This window comes from Benincasa hispida, chromosome 6 (assembly GCF_009727055.1).
Source record: "Benincasa hispida cultivar B227 chromosome 6, ASM972705v1, whole genome shotgun sequence".
In the NCBI taxonomy this organism is placed as follows: Eukaryota; Viridiplantae; Streptophyta; class Magnoliopsida; order Cucurbitales; family Cucurbitaceae; genus Benincasa; species Benincasa hispida.
The window spans coordinates 5,092,119-5,115,162 of NC_052354.1; the positions used below are offsets into that span (position 1 = coordinate 5,092,119).

At 29.3% G+C, this 23,044-nt stretch overlaps 1 protein-coding gene across 2 annotated transcripts; it reads right to left on the reverse strand.

The window, feature by feature from the left end:
* Positions 1-689: 689 nt before the first annotated feature.
* LOC120079899 (non-lysosomal glucosylceramidase-like) lies at positions 690-17,174 on the reverse strand. 2 transcript variants are annotated; one of them, XM_039034350.1, is made up of 19 exons: positions 17,048-17,174; positions 16,817-16,921; positions 16,647-16,703; positions 16,473-16,543; positions 16,277-16,376; positions 15,934-16,004; positions 15,266-15,366; positions 14,991-15,094; positions 14,822-14,875; positions 14,667-14,722; positions 13,943-13,981; positions 13,225-13,369; positions 11,707-11,885; positions 10,457-10,524; positions 10,144-10,216; positions 9,257-9,318; positions 3,732-4,665; positions 2,809-3,099; positions 690-1,160 (listed from the first exon to the last, which is right to left on the reverse strand). In XM_039034350.1, exons 1-19 carry the CDS (start codon positions 17,081-17,083, stop codon positions 884-886), a joined length of 2,823 nt encoding a protein of 940 aa, XP_038890278.1. In that variant the 5' UTR covers positions 17,084-17,174; the 3' UTR covers positions 690-883. The 2 variants fall into 2 exon arrangements, with proteins under 2 accessions (XP_038890278.1, XP_038890279.1); XM_039034351.1 differs by lacking the exons at positions 16,817-16,921; positions 17,048-17,174 and having other exon boundaries at positions 16,277-16,371; positions 16,647-16,709.
* Positions 17,175-23,044: the final 5,870 nt, after the last annotated feature.

The following is a 23,044-nucleotide window of genomic DNA, read 5'->3' on the forward strand; positions in this document are numbered from 1 at the left end:
TGTACTTTCAAATGTTTAATTTTAATCTCCGTACTTCCAATAAATCTTAAATCTAGTTTTTTGCAACTAATTTTTATTGAACTTGATTAATAATAACAATAATTTTCATGTATAAAAATACAACTATGAATATGTTTAAAAAGTTACAAGAGAAAAGGTAATAGATCGAAAAAAATTGGAAAAATAAACCGTAAACTAGTAGTATAGACTAAATTTAAAATTTATTGAAAGTATATAAACTAAAATTAGACAATTGAATATTTTTATGCAAATATATTATATATAGATATATATATTATTAAAATAAAAAATTGAAAAATAAATTTAAATCAATAAATATTTTATGATTTTAAAACAAATTAACATGTCTTTTACTTATATTATACTTACATTAATGACATTTTGTTACTTGTATATTTCGTAAATGTTTCTAAGATATAATAGAAATATCGATTCACCCCTTATATCGATATCAAACTTACGGAAATGTGGAAATATCAAAATGTCAACGAAAATTTAATTCTAGATTGGTAACATTGTTTTTCCAGTCGGCTTTCTTGGCCCAAATAAGTAATTATTAGTTGACAATATGTAGCATGACTAACTCATAATATTAAAACAAAAACAAGAAAAATATAAAAGAAAAAAAAATCAAACCAAACCAAACAAAGATAAGGAAGATCATGATATTAGTAAGACTTAACAACAGAACTAAGATTGATAAACCTAAATATATCGAAATGTTAAAATAAAATAGATACAACATGATACAATTATCCAATACTGAATGTGTAACTTATTCTTACAACAAAACAATGCTTGGTGCAGTTTATTTCCATGAAAAAAAAAACGACATATCAAATAACAGAGGTGGTTTGATGAATTAGGCTGACCTCTTGCAAATGAAATCATAAGCAGCCTCCACAAGACTCCTGTGTGCAGCATCCTCGGAAGGCAACTTTAAGAGAGATGCAACTTTTAAGAAAGCAGCATGTTGAGTGGCAAAAGCAGATTCTTCCATTTCAGAAAGCACTTTGGTTGGAATTTTGGTAGGTTTCGATATTGCCCACTGCATTGCCCAAATTGCCAGTGGCCTCATGTACCCTATTGATCTATATCTATCATCAACATCCCAAGCTTCTGGGGTTTGAAATGAATACCTGCAAAGCCCACAAACCATTTTACTTTTAGAGAACTCAAGAACACATAGAACAAACAAACAATCTAAAAGATAGAATTACATTGCAATATCCATGACGATATTACAATATACTATAGCCTTTCGAGAGGACTACTCTTTCAGATTTCCCAATTAAAAAATAACTACCAAATTCTTCGTACCTTTCTCTCAACACATTCCCTCTATTTATAACTAAAAATAGGGGCGGATTTAATATGGGTCCGGGGCTCGTCCCCTCAACTTTATACTCTTTATATATATATATATATAAGAAACTTATATAATTCAAAACTACTAATTAGCCCAATGTTAGTAAATTTGCCTACCAATTGCTCTAGACCTAGGATCGGGCCCTGCTTAATATATTTATTTTTATTAAATTATATAAAGTCTCTGTCAACAAAATTTCTGGATCCACCATTAACTAAAAAGTCCTAATAAATTTACTAATTATTAATATGCCCACCTAATAACCATATTAATATTCTACTAATAATCCTACTATTTTCGGATAATCCAGCATTGATATTGGAGTTTTGAAAATCTAACGGTTAATTTCCTACTCCTACATTTTGATGGTTGAATCAATCCAATCTCTAACTTTAGAAAATCTCAATTGTACCTGTATTATGAATTGTGATTCTATACAGTTGTCTCTAGTGCTAATAAATAATAATATCAACAGAGTAATTGCATGACACTTTATTTTGTTTGTCTAACTATCAACTTTCTTCCATTAATTGTTTATTGCATTATATCAAATCAGCAAACTACCCCAATGATCAAGCTATGTCATCATTTAGATAAGGATAATAATAGCAGAGATTAAGAGATTAAAAAATGTAATTAAAAATTTTTAAAATTTGTTTGAAAACTATTTGGTTTTGAGTTTTTAGAAATTTAAACTTATAGATAATACTTTCACTTTGTTTTTGTTATTATTTTTCACCCATTTTTGCAAAAACTAAAAATAAGTTTTTAAATTTTTTTTAAATTTTAAAAATTAACTAAAAATTCAAATATTTCTTTAAGAAAAGTGAGATTGAAGAAAATTAGAAAAAAACCAGCCTAACTAAAAAAAGCATCATTATCAGACCTGGGCCTAAAAGGAAATATAGTTTTCCAAATTATTTAACTAAAAAGTCATTTTAAGTCCATAGTTATTATGAAATAGGTAAAAAAAAAATCATCCTTTAGGTTGGTATCATTTGGTTTTTTATTTTTGAAAATTAAGTATATTTTCACTTAATTTCTTACCATAGTGCAACTTTATCAAGTAAGACAATTGAATTTTTAGTCAAACAAAAAACAAGAACAATTTTTTGAAAATTACTTTTTTTAGTTTCTAAAACTTTGTCTAACTTTTGAAAACATTGATAAAAAGTAGATAAAAAAACAAGAAACTTAGAGGTGAAACGGATGTTTCAAAGCTTAATTTTTAAAAACATAAAAACAAAAACCAAATAGTTATCAAACAAGTCTTATAAACCAACGTGTAAGTTGGGAGGATTCAAAACGAGCATAAAATTCAAATAAATTTACTCCCTATATTAATTTTACGATTAAGCTGAGAAAAGTTAGTCAAAACCCAATGGAATTCCAGAATAAAAGGAAACAAAGTGTTGTACCCGAGGCCATCTTGTGCCCAAGCCGCTTGATGAATGCCCATTGCAGTCTGGAACCCGGTTTCAACCAATCCTTCTTGAATCATAGAGGCAGCAACAGAGTATGTAACTCCAGGCCAAATCTCCTTTGGCTGCAATATCGATTTATCAACCCTTCCATCTGGAAACATTCCATTCACTGCCCCTCGTGTTCCTCCCTTCACCTTCATCACATTGAAATTGTAAATCTTCTCAAGTGCACTCCTTATCTTCTCTTCATCAGCAACGGGACAAAGCCCACATGCTCTAGCATACCTGTTTTTTGCGAATGTGAAACATGGTCAAATTGGGGGGGAAAAGCTAACAGAGACCATTTTGTTCATCTTCTTTTAGTTTTTGTCACTTCCCATATCTCCCAACAAGTGTATGAATCCAACCCCTAATATGATAGTTGATAGATATCATGTTAAACTACTGCTCAATCCTAAACTTTTTGGTTTATAGGTTTAGGTAAAATATAGTTTAAATACTATTTTAGTTATTGTACCTTCAACGTTAGTTTCTTTTAGTCCTTGTATATTTCAAAGGTACATTTTAGCTACTCTACTCACAACTTCGATTTGTTTTGATTCTTATACTTTCAAAAAGTCTGTTTTAATTCTATACTTATAAAAAGTGACTATTTTGGTTCTTTGAAATATGAGATAAAAATGAAAATGAAGGAACTAAAATGATTACTAAAATGAACTAAAGTTACAAACATTTTGAAAAGCACATCAACAAAGTGTACTACTAACGCAGCATTTAAACCTACAACACGATATTCTGTTCATATTCTTAACAAAGACTAGAGACTGCTCCATAATCATGCAAATTCAACCCGGTCATATGAGATCCAGAAACGTAAATGCAAGTAAGAGAGAATCAATCAAGTGTTCTTCACTCACCATTGTCCAGCCAGTTGATCAGCTTGAATAGACGAACTCCAAGGACCCTTACTGTTGTCATAGTTGAAGTAGGAGCCATTCCATAACGTGTCATAAACACTTTTGGCCTTCTGATACTTGGTCCAAAAGTAATGAGCAGCGGCTTCATCATCAACCTCAGAAGCCAATGCTGAAGCTGCCTGAAGAGCAGCCACCCACAAGCCACCGCAATACGCACTCACACCCTTCACAGTCCAAGTATCATAAGTCTGATCAGGGAACCCCTCATTCTCAATCATCCCATCTTTATCCTTATCAAATTGCTCCATAAAAGCTAAGGCCACATACACCGAAGGCCAAACAGATTGAGCAAAATTCTTATCCCCTGTAGCAACCACATCTCTGTAAACCTGAAGAACAAATTTGGAACCCAAATCCTTCCATCTGGTGACATTCAAAAGGTTGTAAGCATTGACTTCAAACCAAGGATCATTGAACCCAACATCGTGAGGGACAGCTCCAAGAACTTTCCGAGGAACCCAATTTCCGTCGCTCATGATCTTGGCCTTTCTGGGATCGTGCATCAGTACAGCCGCGGCGAAATCCCTCTGAATGCTGAGTTCAAGTTTGGGGAAAAGCATAACGAGAGCAAAAGAGGAGTAGAAATGGACATCGTAAGTATTCCACATTAGGTATTGGCTTCCTTCGACAAGAAGTAAGTTGCCGACGTTTTCTTCTCCGGGATGAAGAAGTCTGGTTCCGAGTGCGGCGTTTGAAGGTCCGGCGCCGCCGTGGGTTTGATCGAAAATCTGAGACATTCTCTCGAGAATGTCGACGGCGACATCCTTGCGGTGGTCGCCGTTGAGTGCTCCGCCATTGGGCTCCGATTTTGATCTTTCGAGGAAGTATTTTTGATGGGTTATGGTCGATAGGTTTTGCAGCGGAGGTAAGCCGTCTGAGATTACCAAATTTGAATATTAAATACAAAACGGTGAATCAAATATATATACATTCTTTCCTCGGCTACGGTGGATTCAACATCCTACCTCTAGGGTCTGAACACATATCCATATTAATTATTATTAATGTTGATAAAAATATCATGAGTCTTCATATCTAATTGGAACGAAAAATCTCCGATTTAACCTTGGTCAAATCGAGGATTAAAGTAGGATCCTCGAGTTTATTTAAATTATTTTTTATTTCTCATTTTTTTAATTTTTTTACTTACTATCAAGTAAATATAACCGTTTTTCTAATGGAAAATTCTTATAAAAGTGCTTTGTATTGAACTTTTTTGTAAATATTTTTTTATATTTAAAAAGATCCCTTTTATAATTTTTGATTTTTTGATTTTTTTTTAAATTAGCTTATTAACTATCTTTTAATAAAAAAAAAATATCCTTCTTATATTCCACCAATATGTGAAATTAACAAGAATTAAGTATGATTTTTTTAATTTTTTTATTCAAATGGTGTTTTTCAATATTTTGGAGATGGGTCCTTGCAAGGACCTGATTCTCCAAGGAGAATTCGACTTCAATTTGGGGGAATAGGGATTAATTTCCCCCGGGGATGGAAATGCCCCCGCTCATCCCCTGTTGTCAACCCTAGTTTTGATTTAGTCCCTATAGTTTTGATTTAGTCCCTAATTTTAAACGTTACCCACTTGGTCTTTAAAATTTGAGTTATGTTTCAATTTAGTCCTTAAATTTCAAAATTTTATAATTTTATCTTTGAGATTTTAGTTTTGCTTCAATTTAGGCCATGGCTACTACTCCGTAAACAAAATCGCTACAATTGTAATTTAAATTTTAATATAGATAAAAATAATGCAATTAAATTAATTATAATTTCTAAATTTAATTAATTGACATTGACTCAAGTGTATATTTGTTTAAAAAAATGTAGTTAAAATAGTAAATCTTGAAACTAGATACTGAATTGAAATAAAATTTCAGTAAAATTAAAATTTTTTGAAATTTTTTGAAATTTATGGACTAAATTGAAACCAACTTACTTAAGAATCAACCCCTAGAAACCAATTTTTTCTTAGAAGATTGATGAATAAATTTTTGGGCCATTTCAAGGTTTTATTCTAATTTAGTTCGTATAATTTTCATTTCAATTCTATTAAAAATTTCAGCAATTTGTGGTGGTTTTTCAATAAATTTATTAGAATTTTTCTTTTGTTTTCAAACAACCTTTTTATTATTTTTTTCATTTTTTAAATTAACTATAAATGCATTGTAGTTGCACTATGTACAAAGTAGACAAATTCATAGTTGAAAGAAAAGAGATGAAAGTTTTTAATATATTAAAGGCTAAAACAAATAGTTTTGAAGTTCAAATTTTAAAAATGATTTTTTCATGTTAGCATTATGTAGCTTTTTATAAATTAAAGAAAATTTAAATTAAAACTGTAAAATCATCCTATAATTCAAAACTTTAATGAGCAAATATCCACTTACACCTATTTTATCAATTTAAATTATAAATTAATAATTATATCAATTTAAACCTTAAATTTTCATAAATATTTAAACACTCGATTATATTCCATTTGGATAGACATCATATGAAGTCTATAAATTTATTAATTAAATTTATAAACTTATATAAGCAAATCACTTTAGACTCTCAATTAATATTTCACCATTTTGTTAAATTGATATTCGAAGAAATCTATATATGTATAAAATTTGATGCATTGACGATTTTCAAATATAATCCTAATAAAAGTTCTAAATCAATTCACTTATAACAATTTAGGAATTTAATTGGAAATCATTAAATGTCTTGCATAATATTTTTCAATTGATATATTTACAAAATTTTGAGATTTAAATTGACACAAATATTAATTTGAGATTTAAATTAATACAACTCCAGAACTTTAGGAATGTAAATTGATTTTTTTTCCCAAACTTCTAGTGCAAACAATGTAAGATAAAAATAAAATTTAACTATAAGGCTAAATTATAAGTGTAGTCTTTGAATTTGAAATTTATACATATTTGATTCCAACATTTTTTTAGTGTTTAATAGGTATTTAAACTTTTAATTTTGTGTTCAATATGTCTATGATAAATTCAATTTTTGTAACAATTACTAATATATTAGATATAAAATTTAAACAATGAAATATTAAGTCCCCATTTAATAACTATTTTGTTTTTGTTTTTACTTTTGAAAATTAAGCTTACGACACTACTTCCATTTTCTAAATTATTGTCTTTGTTATTTACTTTTCATAATGGTTTAAAAAACCAAGTCAAAATTTGAAAATAGCTTTCAAAAAGTTGTTTTTGTTTTTTGAATTTGGCTAAAAATTTAATGACTTAAGAAAAATGCAAATCATCTATACCGCCAAAACATTTGATTTTTCTTTTTGCCCTGGATTGGTTATAGGGTCATACGAGGTAATTTTACATTAAAATCATTAAATGAAAAAACCCTATTTAATGTTTACATTGATTTTTTTTTTTAAAAAAAAAAAATATCAACCATCACACTTACCAATTCAAAAGATTTGATTCAAAATATATTATTAATCTTTAATTTTAATATTTTTATTTTTTTAAATTTTCACGTTAAAATGATTAGATATCAACTATCACAATAACCGATTCAAAAGATCTGATTCAAAATAAATTATTTATCTTTGATTTCAAGATTTTTATTTTTATTATTGTTTTAATTTCACAAAGATTTGATTCAAAATAAATTATTTATCAATTTTATTTTTATTATTTTTTTGAAAAAGAATCTTATTATATTTAATAATTCTAAGATTTGATTTAAGATTAAATTAAATTAAAATTAAAAAAATATATTTTTTTATATATAAATGAACTAAATTCTGCTCACAATTTTCTAAATATTTCCTTTTATTTTCTTTCTTAACTTCATATTTATATTTTTATATTTCGTTATCATTTTTTCTTTCTGCTCCATGCTATTTCTATTCTGATTGAGATATCTATACCAGTCTGATTCCATGTAACTCCTTTGTTTAGTATTTCACTAATGACTCTGTTTACTTCTTTTTCTACTTCTATAGTTAAACATTTCTCCATTTTTATATTCATGATGCACTGGTCCCCTATGTATGATCATTTTTTAAATTTTCTTGCCATCTTGTTAAACTAATTTTTCTCTTACAATTAATTAAGCTTATGACCTTACAAGTTTTTTTTTCCCTATTAACAAGTGTAACCATAAACTAGCTAAGGCAAGAAGATTTAGATTGAATAATCTTTTTCCTTTTTGTTAAAAAAAAAATAGTGAACTGATAATAGTAGTTATACATATAGTAAAAATATGTTTTATTTTTAAAGATTTTTTTATTATAAATGGAAATATTATTAGTTAAATAGTTTGTTTGTCTTAATATCAAGTATTTAAATTGATAACAAAATTAAAAAAAAAAAAAAAAAAAATGGAAGACATCATTTGATAGTTTTCTCTTCCTCATTAAATATTAAGTTCACTTTATTACATTTTAAGACTCTTATTTCAATTTATACATGTATATTTCATTTTTAAAATTACGAAACACGTGCAATGCCCGTAGTTTCAATTAGTTGTAAGAAATGTGAGTAAAATAGACTTAATTTTAAAAAATAAAAACCAAATAATTACCAAACGAGATTTAAACTGATGTGTGTCTAGTATATACATGAATTTTTATTAATAATAGATATAAAATTTAAGGTGTTGAAGAACTAAATAGACAAAAATTTAAAATTTAAGAACTAAATTTAGTATTTAACCTAATTATAATAATTTAAACGTTTAGGACCGATCAAAAAGAGAAACAAAACGCTAGAATATTTATCTGTACCAACCTCCAGCTCTTGAATAGTTTGCTAATTCACCTAAAGAAAAGGGAAAATTCCCCACCCTGCCCAACTAATTAACCAATTAACTATACATATATTTACACATAAATATTCACAAACAAGCTTACCATGATATTTTAAACAAACATATATATTTATATATATATATATATATATATATATATATATAATATATATATATATATATTAAGTGATTTTTTTATGTATATATTGAATGTAGCTAGCATTTGTTTACTGTAGTTTTATATATGGTTGATTTTAGTTCACTATGCTTTATGGAGTTAAATTTTTTTATGATATCTTTGTACATAAAATGTTATTGTTTTTAGTAACAAAATGTTATGGTGTTTTATTTAAAATGTAATAATAATGATATATTTAATATATAAAAATTTATTGAGATTGGGAATAAATTTAAAGTTGTTAAAAAATTAATAAATTTAAAAAATCAAACATAGAATTTCAAGTGGATGAAGAATGAGATGGGGACGAGTTGGGAAAGATATTCTCGTTCCCATCCTATTTTGTGGACATCTTTATTTGCAGCTTTAATTTTTTTAACCGTTCTTTATTCGAAAAAGATATTTTCTATCGGATGTTATTCTCGTATCATGGAGGTTGGATTGTAATTTTTCTTATGGATGGTAAGAAAAGAAAAAATTAAGGCTGCTAGAGAAGTACCTGTCCAAATTGTTCCACCAGCATTCAAGAAATACAGCTCATTCAATAGAGTGACAGGGTACCTACAATAACATTTACCAAAAATCAAATATCAATCCATTATTACTTCTTTTCAAAATAAATAAATAAATAATTCCATTAATACCTGTTAGACAACTATTGCATTTTAAGTTATTTGGTCTAGGTTAAAAAAATAGGACAAATTGCAAAAATCACAATATGATTGTAGTTATAATTATACCCTTAAACTTTTAATTTTAAAAATTAAGCCCCCAAACTTAAATGAATATTAAAATTAGGTCAAATTGGATCTTCAAATTTACATAATTGTATAAATTGTATCGTTTGAGGGTTCAGTTTTTACCAATTTCAACAATTATTGTAAGTTTGAGAGTCTAATTTTAACACTTCTAGAAATTTAGAGACCCAATTTTTACAACTAAAAGTTTGAGGGTATAATTACAACTATAACCATACTTCAAGAGTGACTTTTGCAATTTGTCCAAAAAAACAAAAACAAAATTTCAAAACTCCATTTCTAATAAAAACTTATACCTATTAATTTCTGTATTTTTATTGTCTAAATTTTAGGATTATTTCTTAATACAGATGTAAGTTTAAGTTTTTAAATGCTCGTTATTATATTTTAAAATTTGGTTAAGAATCAAAGGGGTAAAGAAAGATGAAAAATATGGTAGAACCATTGTAAGATAACAAACACAAATTTTAAAAACTAAAAATCAAATGATATCAAATAAAATCTAAAAACATTTTTTAAGTTGATGAATTTTAAAAATAAAAGAAATTAATGAAATAAAAATAGATGCTTTTGAATGGGACCTATATGAGAAATTTTAGGTTTGTTCCAAGGAATGTTAATAACTCACCATTCTGGTAGCCTTTTGTCTTCAATGATTGGCCTTTGCCATGCTTCTATCTGGGCCTCCCATTTTCCATGCTCTATTTTCAATTTTGAATTCACTTATTAAAAACACTCATTTCCAAATTTTTAATTTTGAATGGACAATGATTAAGAACAACACCGTCCACATTTATCGCACATTAAATAGATAAAAATAATTTATTTTTTAAAAAATATTTGTCACACGATAAACTTTAATTGAATAGCCGTCTAAATTGTACGGTTTGATATATCTAAATATTTTTCTTTTGAATTTATGATAGGAATTAAAGATTTACCTAATATTGCATCACGTGCTATAATTTTAGCTGCATCTCCAAGAGTTCCATAGAATTTACTATAACGCCTGCAATAAATGGACATATTATTTTGAGGAAATGAAAAAGAGAGTAAGGTAGAGATTAAATTTTTTTTCCATTTTTTAAAGTTTCGTTCCATGAAAGGTTGATTTTTTTTTTTTAAATTCAAAATTTTGCTAATTTTTTCCTAACTTTCTTATCATTGTTTTCATTTTTTAAGAAAAAAATTTGAATTATCAAATTTAATTTCTAAAACTATAACTTTTTTAAGTTTTCAAATATGGCTTAGTTTTTAAAAATATTTTTTGAAAGTAGTTAAAAAATGAAATAATACAATAGGCGGAAATAATGCTTACAAGCTTACTTTTTAAAAACTAAATAATCATCATACAAAGTCTTAATTATTCAATCATGGTCGAGTTGTTTAAGTGTCAATTTTCCAATTGAATAACCATAACTTAGTAGTGACATGTGTATTCTCTCTTAAGGTTTAAGGTTCAAATCTCTATACTCTATGAAACCATTTTTTTTTTTTTTTTCTGTAATGCAAATCACCATAATATTGGATGTCTCAATTTTCAAATGTCCGACATCTTTAGATAACTATATTTGTTTTAATGAATAATTTTGCAGATATTTGGGAATGCTAGAATAATGTGTTTATTAGGGGCTGTTCAAATAACCCGACAACTCAAGCAAACCAAACTACCCAACCTGAATTGTAAGGGTTGACTTGGGTTAAATCTTCTATCTTATTATTATTTTCTTAGGTTGGATTGAGTTCAGATTACATTTTAAAAATTCGGGTGACCCAATCCAACCTAAATTTCTATCATTATTAATATATATATATATATATATATATATATATATATATTTGTTTGAAGTTTAAAATAGATCTCTCGAATTTTTATATTTAACATTTGAATTTTATTAAGTTTTAGTTATGAATATGTTTTTAGACAAATTTAGTATTTTAATTTAATAAAAAGGTACTAAAAAATAAATAACCTACCATTCAACTCCAATTTCAAAGTTTGGGTTGGAGATTTAATTTGAGTCATTCGGATAGTCAATCCAATCAATCTTAATTTTTTTTTTTTTTGTTAGTCTAAAAAATTCTCTTAATCCAATCTAATCTAACTTAAATAGATTTTTAATATTTATGTGGTAGGATTTATACTCGAGGTAGATTAGTGAATAAAGAGGAATTAAGGAAGGAGGTTGACCTGTGGTAGGTCTTTCCATCGAATTTAACTTCCGGGCAGTCCCATGCCAATGAGAAAGTGACCGTACGGGCAACTGAAGAAGGAATGGTCAACGTGGCTGCTACAGCTGCTCCAATACTAGAGCCTGGCTTTGAACCCTCGTATTGCCCAACGCTCCCAAGCTTGTCAAACGATCCATGCTGCAATAAGAATAAAAAATAAAAAAAAAAATAGAAGTTTCATATGCAATTAGCTCATACAAGCTTTTTACATCAATATTTCAAATCCAAACTATTGATCTTACTATTTTAGGTCATAACAATTTTGTTTTTTTAGTACTACAATTTTTATATATCTTAAAAAATTATTTTTAAATTCTTAATTAATTTTTTCCCTAAAAAACCATGTTTTTAAAAATTATGGTCTATTTTGCGTTTTTTATTTTTGAAAATTAAGTATATATCCTCCTCATTTCTTACTATTATTTGTCTTAGTCAAATTTAAAAAACAAAAACAAGTTTTCAAAAATTATTTTTTTAGTTTTCAAATTTTGACTTTGTTTTTTAAACTATTGATTAAAAAGTAGATAATACAGGGAGATATTTGAGGTGAAAACAGTGTCTACAAACTTAGTTTTTAAGATACAAATTAAAAACTCAATAATTATCAAGTGAAACCTATATTTTTGTTTAGTTTTTAAAACTTTATTTGATTCTTAAATCTATCAGAGAGAGAGAAAAAAAAAACTTAATTTGTAATTTTTAAAAATTAAATTAAGTAATTATCAGTCGAAACTTTTTTTTTTTTTTTCCATCCGGGTGGTGTTAAAAGACGAGAGTCTAATATTTTATTTTAAAATAGAAGAGCAAAATGAAAGTGGGACAGTTGTTGTAACGATTTAAAAAAGAGATAAATAATATGGTGGTGCCTTATACTCGTGATTGTTTCTAGATTTTTTTAATTGTTATTTTAAATAGTCATGATCGAGTGTCATCCTTTATGTAATTATGCATTCCACCGACAGTTCACTGACTTTTGATCTTTCTAGGAAAAGATGATATGGTTTGAAAAAGGAATGGTTCGTGAAAAAAAGGAGAAAAAAAAAAAAAGAAGAAGAAGTAAACTTGAAGTACATTATTACTTTTAACAACATTTTTATCGAAAGCAAAATATTGTTTTGGAAATAATTCACCAAATAATCCTTATATTTAAAGCATTCATTAACTTCAATGTATTTTACAAGAACAAGATTTTAATGAAACCTTTAAGAACAAAATATGATAAGGGGTATATGAGAATTGAGAATAGACTGCACCTAACAAATTATAAAATTGGTTTGAAGAACAGTAATAGCTCTTCGGTAGTTAAAGAAAATTGTGAGAGTGTGTGTGTTTTTTCTTTATCTTTATTATTATTATTATTATTATTATGAGAGATTATTGTTTCTGTAAATAAAAGCATGAAGGGAAAAAGAGGTGAGACTTAAAAAAAAAAAAAAGTAGAAAAGGTGATAATGGAATGATGTAGCGATGTACTAACATTTTTAATTTCTTGCCACATATCTTTTGCTGAAATGCCCTCGGAATCACCGGATATTACAAAGCAAGGACAGACTGAGATGTGAACATCATCAGTTTCCTCTGCTGCAATAGCATACGTTACAGTTGGTCGCCCTTTCGTGGTTCTGTTGAACATTTTACAAATATTTGTTTTTATATGAATAAAATTAGGAATAAATCTTTTTTTTTTTTTAAATATTCGGAAAAGTTTCTCAACTTCTTCGTGTTTAAATACTTTTGATATGTTGATCAATTTTTTTTTTTTAAAAAATAGAATTTGATTTGTGAAACTATGTACTTTTTATTGGTTAAATTAAAAAATGTATGTGGTTGCTTTCAATTTTGCTCATTTTATTTTAAAAGTTGCAAAAATAGTCTTCAATAACAACCCATTCAAAATGTCCTTTTGCTTATGATATTTTGAAAGTTTCGATTCTACCATTAAATTATTATTTTTAAGTACTATATATATATATATGAAAGAGGCAAAATGGAAACCAACCACGACACATTAGGGGTAATTTAATTGGTAGAATTTAGCTATTTTTAGTTTTAAACTACAATTAGAATTTGAAAAATGTTTTTAAAAGAAATTACTAAATAAACAAATTGTGAATTAATAAACTTATTTAAAATATTAACAAAATTGGAATAAATTGAATAACAAAAATTGGGTTTTTCTATTGAAGAGTACTCACTTGTGGTGTAAAAGGACTCCATGAGCTCCATCTTCTGCCCTGTTCACAGGTTAAGTTTTCAAACCTTAGAGAGGATATATGAATAACAAATTCGAGCCCATCCGAAATTGACTTTTTAAATGTTTAATAAAGTACTTTGAAATTCACTAAAAAACAATAATAATAAAAAAAAAAAAAATTAAGATGAAGAATTTGATTCATATCTTCACAAGGGAAGATAGAAATTCTTGACACTAAGGGGACGTTTGGCCTAAATACTGAATTTCAATAATGTTCATCATTGAAATTTATACATTTGTCGAGAAACTTCATCTTCCATCCTTTCTCTCTTTTGCACATCTATCAAAGAATTACATCTTACACAACTCTACATCTCAAACATAAATTTTCTAATCCTAATATATTAATTTTAGGAGTTATTTGGGGAGCTGAAATGTAATCAAGATTATTGGAAATCTGAAGGGTATTGGGATGTGTGAGGAATCGAGGCAGAATGAAAATGAAATTGTGAAGCATGAAAATGGTGGAACAGAGTGTTGAGTTGAAAATTGTGAAAATGAATGAGTTTAATATTACAAATCGGACTCAAAACGCTCAATTCAAACATGAGTTTTTGGATTGTATTAAAAACTCATTCTATTACGGTCACCCAAACAGTTCCTTAAATTTCAGAACTCAACTTAGTGTCACAAACACCTGTAGAAGAAAGATAACATATCCTTACCCCATCTTTGAGTTAAAGTGATGGCCAGTAAATCCAGATTTTCCACCCACTGAGTTCTGAAAAGGTTTAAAAAAAAACAGAGCTCCAAAATTCAGCAAGAAAATGCCTTACCACCGTATCAAAATGAACTATAAAAAGGAATTGGGAGCACTTACAGCCCAAGTAAACAGCAAAGTGACTTGTGCAGAAGTTTGACCTTCATTAGATAGCTGCCATATAAACCAACCACCACCAAAATCAATTTTTCATAACACATTAGCCAACAGTTTGTACATTAAATCGGTCAAATGATCGTCTAATTTTTCAATTTTCATTTGGCCATACATTGAATGTAAATACTGAGACTGGGAAACTGCTCTCCTTGTAATTGTGAGGAATAAATGGCGAAATTTGACGACAAACAATCTTAAGATCCGGGTCCGGTTCACCTAATTCAAAAAATTAACAAAAATATGCGGGAGAGAAGAAAATAAAAGACCCGTTTGGATTGACTTTTTAAATATTAATTATAAATATAAATAAAATATTTAGAAAGTCAATCCAAACATACTTAAATGAAGAAAAAATGGGAATTTGATTCAAATCATTATAAGTGATACCATCGTATATTGTCCAAGACCTCGGAAACAAAGCATGGTATGTACTATTTGCTCCACTCAAATTCCAATCCCATGATTCTATGCCATCCTGCTTTCCATCTCTAGAAAAATGCTCAAAGATATAAAATAAGAGAAGGAATTATACTGCTAGATTCGTTTCAAATCTCAAAACCATTACTCGTTAACTTGAAACCCATCTACATAGAATTATTCTTCTATATATTTTCACCGGTCCTTGACATAGATAGACTAGAGTAGTAATATGAATCTCTCATTAGTTAAAACTCAAAACATCAAAACTACTTAGCCACCTTCTTGTTGATAAGTTAGGTTCCATTTGGTATTGATTTTGGAGGCGTTAAAAGGTGATTAATTTTAACTATTTTTAATGTTTGATTTAATCAAGTATTAATTATTTCAAAGAAAAACACTTTGTAAAATCTAGAAACGTAAAGATCAAGTATCAATTATTTCAAAGAAAAACACTTTGTAAAGATCTTAGGGCTCTTTTAACAAACATTTCAAAATTCTTATCCTAATGCATTCTACCTTTTCACATTCAAATTAGAAGTTTATCAAATCCTCATTTATTACGTGTTATAGTTATTTTTTCTAAAATCATATGCCAACATAATTATTTTAAATGATACCAAAATCTCAAACCTTACTTGGATTTTTGTGGTTTGGCAAAGCATAATACAGATGAGAATTTGTTTCCATTTGGGCGTGAAACAAACACCTAAAACGGAACAATGTAGACATCAATCAAACAATTTAAATGAATGGTCAAATCATAAATTTAATTTTTATACTTTGAGATTTACATCAATTTGATGTACGAATTTAAAAATTTAAAAATTTAGTCTCTAAACTTTCCTAATTTGTTAAATTCACGAATTTAATTGGGAGAGAAGAACAAAGCAAAGACCACAGACTCAGAGTTTCAATATTAAACTAGTACGTAACTTAAACATGAAATGAATACAGAGAAGAATATGGAGATTGACTGACAGAGAATTGATTGGCTAAAACTGGTTCATCTTCACACGGTCCATAGAACATTTGAAAGCGTTGAAACTCTCCTCGGTAACTCCGCCCGATGCTTCCTGCACTAAAATTAATTCAAATGTCAGAAGAAAACAAGCAAATGTCAGACGGCGGCAGCAGCGGTGTAGTGGGAGGAGGAAAAGTGAAGGAAGCTACCTACCCTATTCCACCTAACGAAACGCCATGGTAGCATGTGATTGGTTGATCAGAAAAGAATTCGTAAACCGGAATCTGAGGAGAGAGCGAGAGAATATACAGTATAGTGAATAAATGATCAAATGAAACAGAAATCAGAATCGATTCGGAAGAAATTAGCAGTAGCAGTCATTATTACTCTTCCTTTAGCGGTTTCTTCCTTGCCGTGACGCCATAATCTGTAGCCTAACGAGCCCTAGAAAATCGAAAACAAAGCGAGCGGAATCAGATCACATAAAGAAGAAGGAACCGATTTCAGGGAGTCGAATCACAATATCCTAAGGAGTTAAGAAGTTGATTTAGAATGACCAGATGCCAAGCATCGGTGAGAGTGAAAGAGAAAGACTCTGGAGATTTTCCGGTGAAATCGAGCTTGCGTTTCCAGGTCAGTGATGGCGGCTTGGAGGGATCGACCTGCAAAATCAGAAGAAAGAAATCTCGTGTGGAGAGTTTAAGCGAGAGACTAATAATAACAATGCTTGTTTGAATTGAATCCAAATTTGTCAAAAGAAGAAGCCATGGATGAAGAAGATGACGGACCGTAGTTGATGAAGCTCCATTGCCGCCTTTTTCCATTCCGTTTGCTCTCCTCACTTGATACTTAACCAGACAGAGAGAGAAAGGACGGGGTGGATCACACTTGTTAAAAAATTTGATTATATGTCCATGTCCAACTACACTTGCTTTTTTTAAAAAAATGTTTTAGTTATTTTTTATTATTATTATTATTATTATTATTATTATTTTCCTTGAGAGCAATATTTGGTAAAACAAAATAATTGAAATATTGGACAATTCAATAGGATTTACTTTTTTTTTTTTGTTTGTTTAATTAAAATGCATTTTGGATTACTTTTAGTGTGGAGTTTGTTAGGGCCTATTTGGTAGAGAATTTGGAAATATAAATTCGAAAACAAGGACAGAGTTTATTTCATGTTTTCATAAATGTGTTTAGTAGCAGATTCAAAAATTGAATTATAATCTAAACAATTGTAAACTAGTTGTATTTACCCATAACATATTAGTTGACAAGAAACTATTATTAATTTATTTATGAATATGTTTTATGGTAAAAAAGTTTGTATAATTATTATTTTGTAATGTCATATAATTAATAGGATAAACTGAAAAATTAATCCCCATAGTTCGGAGGAAGTTAGAATTTAGGTCGTATAATTTATAATTAGAATTTAGTCCATATGATTTGATGAAAGCTTCATAAATAGCCCCCTATACTAGAGATTATTTAAGATAAAAAAAAAAAAAAGAATTTTAACAAATCATAGGGACTATATATGAAATTATATCAAACCATAGAGACTAAAGTCTAACTTTTATAACCATAGGACTAACTCCTAACTTTATCAAAACAATAGGGACCAAATTTATAATTTAACTAGTTTATAATATATTACATAATACATATTTTCATTTTAAAAAAATAAATTGAGTTTATAATAAGACATATTGTATTTATGAATATCTTTATCTTTACTTAATATAACTTTGCATCTTAAATCTTAAAATTCAAATTATGGATATAATAAAAACATAAAAATGTTGTTTTCTGAATTTGCACTATCTGGATCACAAAATCCGAGAACAAATTTCATAAACATAATTTGAATTGTCTGCCAAACATATATTCGTTGAACTCAATGAATCTAAAAATATAAAACAGAATCCAGATTACCAACCAAACAGACCCTTAACTTTTTAGTCCATCTATTTTCTTAATTTCAATGAATATTGAATTTAGTCTCTTAAGAGCATTTGGAGTAAGGAGTTTGTTATTATAGTACTAGGTTATTATAGTTAGGTTATAATAATTTGTGCTTGAGGTGTAGATTATTTTAACTTAGGTTATAATAGTATGTATTTAAGGTGTAAATTATTTTAGTTTGATAATGAAATAGTAAACACTGTAATAAAAGATTAAAAAAATGAAGAATATAAAAGAGTAAAAACTGTAGTAAATAGTAAAAACTACAGCAAATTGAGGTTTTAAAATAATATTAACCGTAACTAATTGGGGGTTTGAAATAATATTTGTCATAGGTCTCTTTCTCTTTCCTTATGGGACAAAGTTAACAGGTAAGCCAAATTGGGAATATTGTGGACCTACTGGATTGGGGGCATGTTGGACAGGAATAAGTTAATGGTTATTATAGTTTGTGGGTTATAATAGTCTATGTTTGGGTTGCATACCACTTTAGTATAATAAGAAACGATATACTGTAACAAAGTGGGAGAGAGAGAATGAGTGGAAGAAATTAAATACTTTGGCAAATAAAGTTTTGAAATAGTTGTACTATACTTAATTATAGGTTATAAATATTTGGTAATACCACCATTATATTTGGATCCCCGAACAACCAACTTCAAGTTGAGGCCCAAGCACCTCCTTGGTTTTATTTATTATTTTTATTTGGTTGAGATATTAATAATGTTCATACGATAAAATGAAATATGTGAACGTTTTTCATAATTGATAGTAAAAATGCGAATAGATAAGAAATTATTTTTTTTAAAAAAAAAAATTAACAATACGCTAATTATATGGATTAAATTTATAATTTATTGAAATAGTGGGACTTGAGTCCAAAATATGGTGACAAATGCTATTTTAACTTTATTTTTCCTAGGAAATGAACAAGGGTAAAAGAGAAACCCTTCATGGTAGAACTCTTCTTCCCTGTCAACAATAGAAAATGGTAAATACTTGGCAAATAAGTTTTTGAAATAATAGTTACTGTACTTAATTATAGGTTATAAACATTTGTAAACATCACTATTATATTTAGATCTTCAAACTACCAACTTCAAGTTGAGGGCTCAAGCACCCCTTGATTTATTTATTTATGTTTTTTTTTTTAATTTTGGTTAAAAATATTAATAATTTTCATACAATATATGAATATATTTTTATAATTGATAGTAAAAATGCTAATAGATAAGAAATTCTTTTTAAAAAGATTAGCGATAAGTTAATTGTATAGATTTAGAATTTATTGAAATAGTGGGACTAAAGTCCAAAGTATGGTGACAAATGCTAATTTAACTACATTTTTCTTAGGAAATGAACAAGGATAAAAGAGAAACCCTTCGTGGTATAACTCTTCTTCCCTACCGATGGTGTTAACATTCATGCCAAAATTTGAATAAGGAAAAACATACATGATCTTAACTTGAAAATGATAATAAATTTATTTGGAAGGGGAAGAGCGTAGCTTGCACACCGTTGTGGTATTTCCCTTGCCACCCATATTTTGATGCTTGAGTTATAGAATGAAAGGCTTGGAAGCTTAGAATTTGTGGATGAGATTTAAGTTACCTCTTTGAGAGTTATAATATTATAATTATAGTAGTCTTTGTCTTAGGTCTCTTTCTCTTTCCTTATGGGACAAAGTTAACAGGTAAGTCAAATTGGAAGTATTGTGGACCTACTGGATTGGGGGCATGTTGTACACATTTCGTTTGATAGATTGAGTCCACAACCTTAACATGGCCGAGTTGAGGTGACCCAAGACCCAATGGTTAATTCCCTTCCTCTTTTAGCATTAGTGTTCCTAGTTTTTCAAACCTGTCTCATTTTAGCACTACAAGAAATCTGACTTCTCCCGATGTCACATTTCATCGGGAAAGTGTGGAAAAATCGTCGCGAGAGGCTCTCCCGACGCATAAACGGTCGTTGGGAGTTTGGTCGGGAGAAACCCGTTGTCGGGAGAGGATCTCCCAACACACTTTTAAACGGCGTCGGGAGTTATGAGGAACTCCCTGCGCACCACATATGTGTCGGGAGTGCCCTCATAACTCCAGACGCCACGTAGGCGTCAGGAGTTTCCCCATAACTCCCAACGCCGTTTTAAAATGCGTCGGAAGATCATATATGTGTGGGGAGTATTAAAATTTAATATATCGTTTGTAATTTTTTAAAATTTGATCTGAAAACCTGTAAAACATATTAAACCAAATAAAGATTCACATAACTAAAAAATGAAAATGAAGTACATATTATAACAAGTAAATAAAAAATTACAATATCCAAACGAAGTCGATACTAGAAATTACAATATCCAAACAAAGTCAATAAACATTCATATCACAAATACATAAAAGAAGTAAAATCAAAACAACATCTAGAACACTTCTCGAACACAACATCTTCAACAATTGTCCCAGCTCATCTCCGAACAACATTCTACAATAAAACAAAAACATTGAAATGTTATATTGATAAGCATCCACAGATTTCATCCCCCGTTAGTGGTTGAGAACCTTCCTACAGTGGGGCTGGATTGTAATTCACACATTTGATGCTAGACATAATAATTAAATGGGTAGAGAACGAGCGACTTAAAGTTAAACTGAAAAAAAAAAAAAAAAAACACGAATAGTTTAATATAGGCCTTTCTAAACTTTACAAGGCCTATTGGAACAAAAATTTAAAGTTCAATTTTCTATTAATACAAAATTTTAGTTTTATGTCTAGTAGATTCCTTTAAACTTTTTTATAAGTATTAAATGTGTTAAGTACCAAATTGGAGGTTTAAAGATTATTTATTATTTTTTTTACATTAATTAGTTCTTTCATTTTATTCAAACATCTTCAAAATGTTAAATCATGCATGCTTAGGCTCAATATAACCAACATCATATGACATGTTCGTTCGTTATAAATTACTTTCAATAATTTAGAGATTGTAAACAAATATATTCCTGCAAATTGAACGAGATATAATGGGCATGATTTATACAAAAAAAAAATCAGAGAAGATTTTTAATGGGCATGATTTATACAAACAATTTTAGAGAATTAATAAAAGCGAATACAATATTGAAACACATTTTAATGGGCATTCACATATGATTTTAAATAATATAAAAAAAATAAAATAAAATAAAATGAGAAAATTACCGGTGATAGAGACGATGGTAGCGGCAGGCAGTTTGATTGCAGCTGCTGATCCGATAGGAGGAGCGACGACTGGGCGGCGAACGAAAAAAAGATTAAAAATGAAGGGAAAATGAGAGAAAAATGGAAAATGGAAGGGAAAGGAGTTGGTGAAAACTGGAAAGTGTAAAAGGATAGAAGAAAAGGGAGAAATGGAAGAAAAATTGGATGGAAAAATGGAGAAAATGGGAGGTAAAGTGTAAAAGGATGGGAAATGGGGAAGAGTGAGGGAGAATGGTGAAGATGAGGAAAATGGGGAGAGTGAGGGAGATGGTGAAGATGAGAAAAATGGGAGAATGAGGGAAAAATTTGAGAGGGAGAGGAAGAAAAAGAGGGGCGACGGCAGTGGAGGGGGGGGGGGGGGGTTCTATGAAAAGTGGGGAAAAAAAATGGGGAGTGGGAAGAAGGAGGGGTCTGGTTCCCGACGTCGCCGACGGATCTTCCTGAAAACTCCCAACGATCAACACCCGGCATCGGGAGTTCCCCTCTTTTAATCGTCGGAACTCTCGACGTACTTTACGACGTCGGGAGTTTCCGAGAACTCCCGACGGGCCTTTGCTTCGTCGGGAGAGACCGTCTCTCCCAATGACCTAACTCCCGACGCTCTATTTAGGCGTTGGGAGAACTTCTTTTTCTTATAGTGTAGATTAACTTCTTTGGTCTACATGTGTAGATTAACTTCTTTGGTCTACATGACCTATGTTGATGCCAAATTTCTGGACAAGAAAGATGCACTCGACCTTTATGTGACAACAATGGTAAATTTATAATTTGGGAAGAACATGACCTGTAAGATGGAAAGATTTGCACACTGGTGTGGTGCTTGCCACACAAGCTTTGATGCTTAAGTAAAAAAAGTGTAACCGTGCAGCAAGTAGAGAGTTTTAGTATTAGAATCAACTTACTTCCTCTAAAGTAAGTTGATATATTTATAGTTAAATCCCGACCTATGGCATCCATCTGAGAGTTTTCAAGTCATATTAGGTTAACTCTTGAGCCAAATGGGCAAGACCCTGTTCATCAAATTTAGAGGCTAAGCCTATGCCTCATCCTTAGTCGAGGAGGTTAAAAGGCATAATGTTGAGAATACTCGTTAAATTGGAAGGAATAAGTTCGATAATGGATCACGAAATCTTGGCTGAGTAGCATGGGGCACGTGGTATCCCGTGTGAATCAGTAAGGACCACCTTGCAAGACTAAACACTCCCTGGATGTGTGGATCGAGGAGAAAGGGTGCTCAGTGGGAAGAGGATTGTCAAATAACTTGTAACTGCCAATATATCCTGCGGTAATATACAATTTAAAAAATGAAATAAATATAGAAAAATATAGAGTGAGATGGAAAAGATAGAAAATCACACACCATTTAAGAGATAGAGAATAAGAGAGGCTTTCGCATTTCTTAAATGCATCATTATAAGAAAATAATAAAAAGGAATCTTTTGTTACAAAAGAAGTAGAAGTGATGTGGTAAAAACAAATACGAATGTAGAAAGCCTATTTTTTTTAGTATTTATTAGCGAATTTACTCATTTTTCTTTCTTTCTTAGGCTTTTGACCCAAACTATCATCTTCTCAAGGCC

Excerpts from the sequence above, each read along its gene's own strand:
- LOC120079899 (XM_039034350.1), bottom strand. The coding sequence starts at position 17,083 with ATGGAAAAAGGCGGCAATGGAGCTTCATCAACTACG. Across the intron at positions 13,370-13,942 it reads GGAGTCCTTTTACACCACAA|AACCACGAAAGGGCGACCAA; the intron begins GTGAGTACTCTT and ends AATGTTCAACAG. Across the intron at positions 4,666-9,256 it reads TGGTGGAACAATTTGGACAG|ACGGCTTACCTCCGCTGCAA; the intron begins GTACTTCTCTAG and ends TGGTAATCTCAG.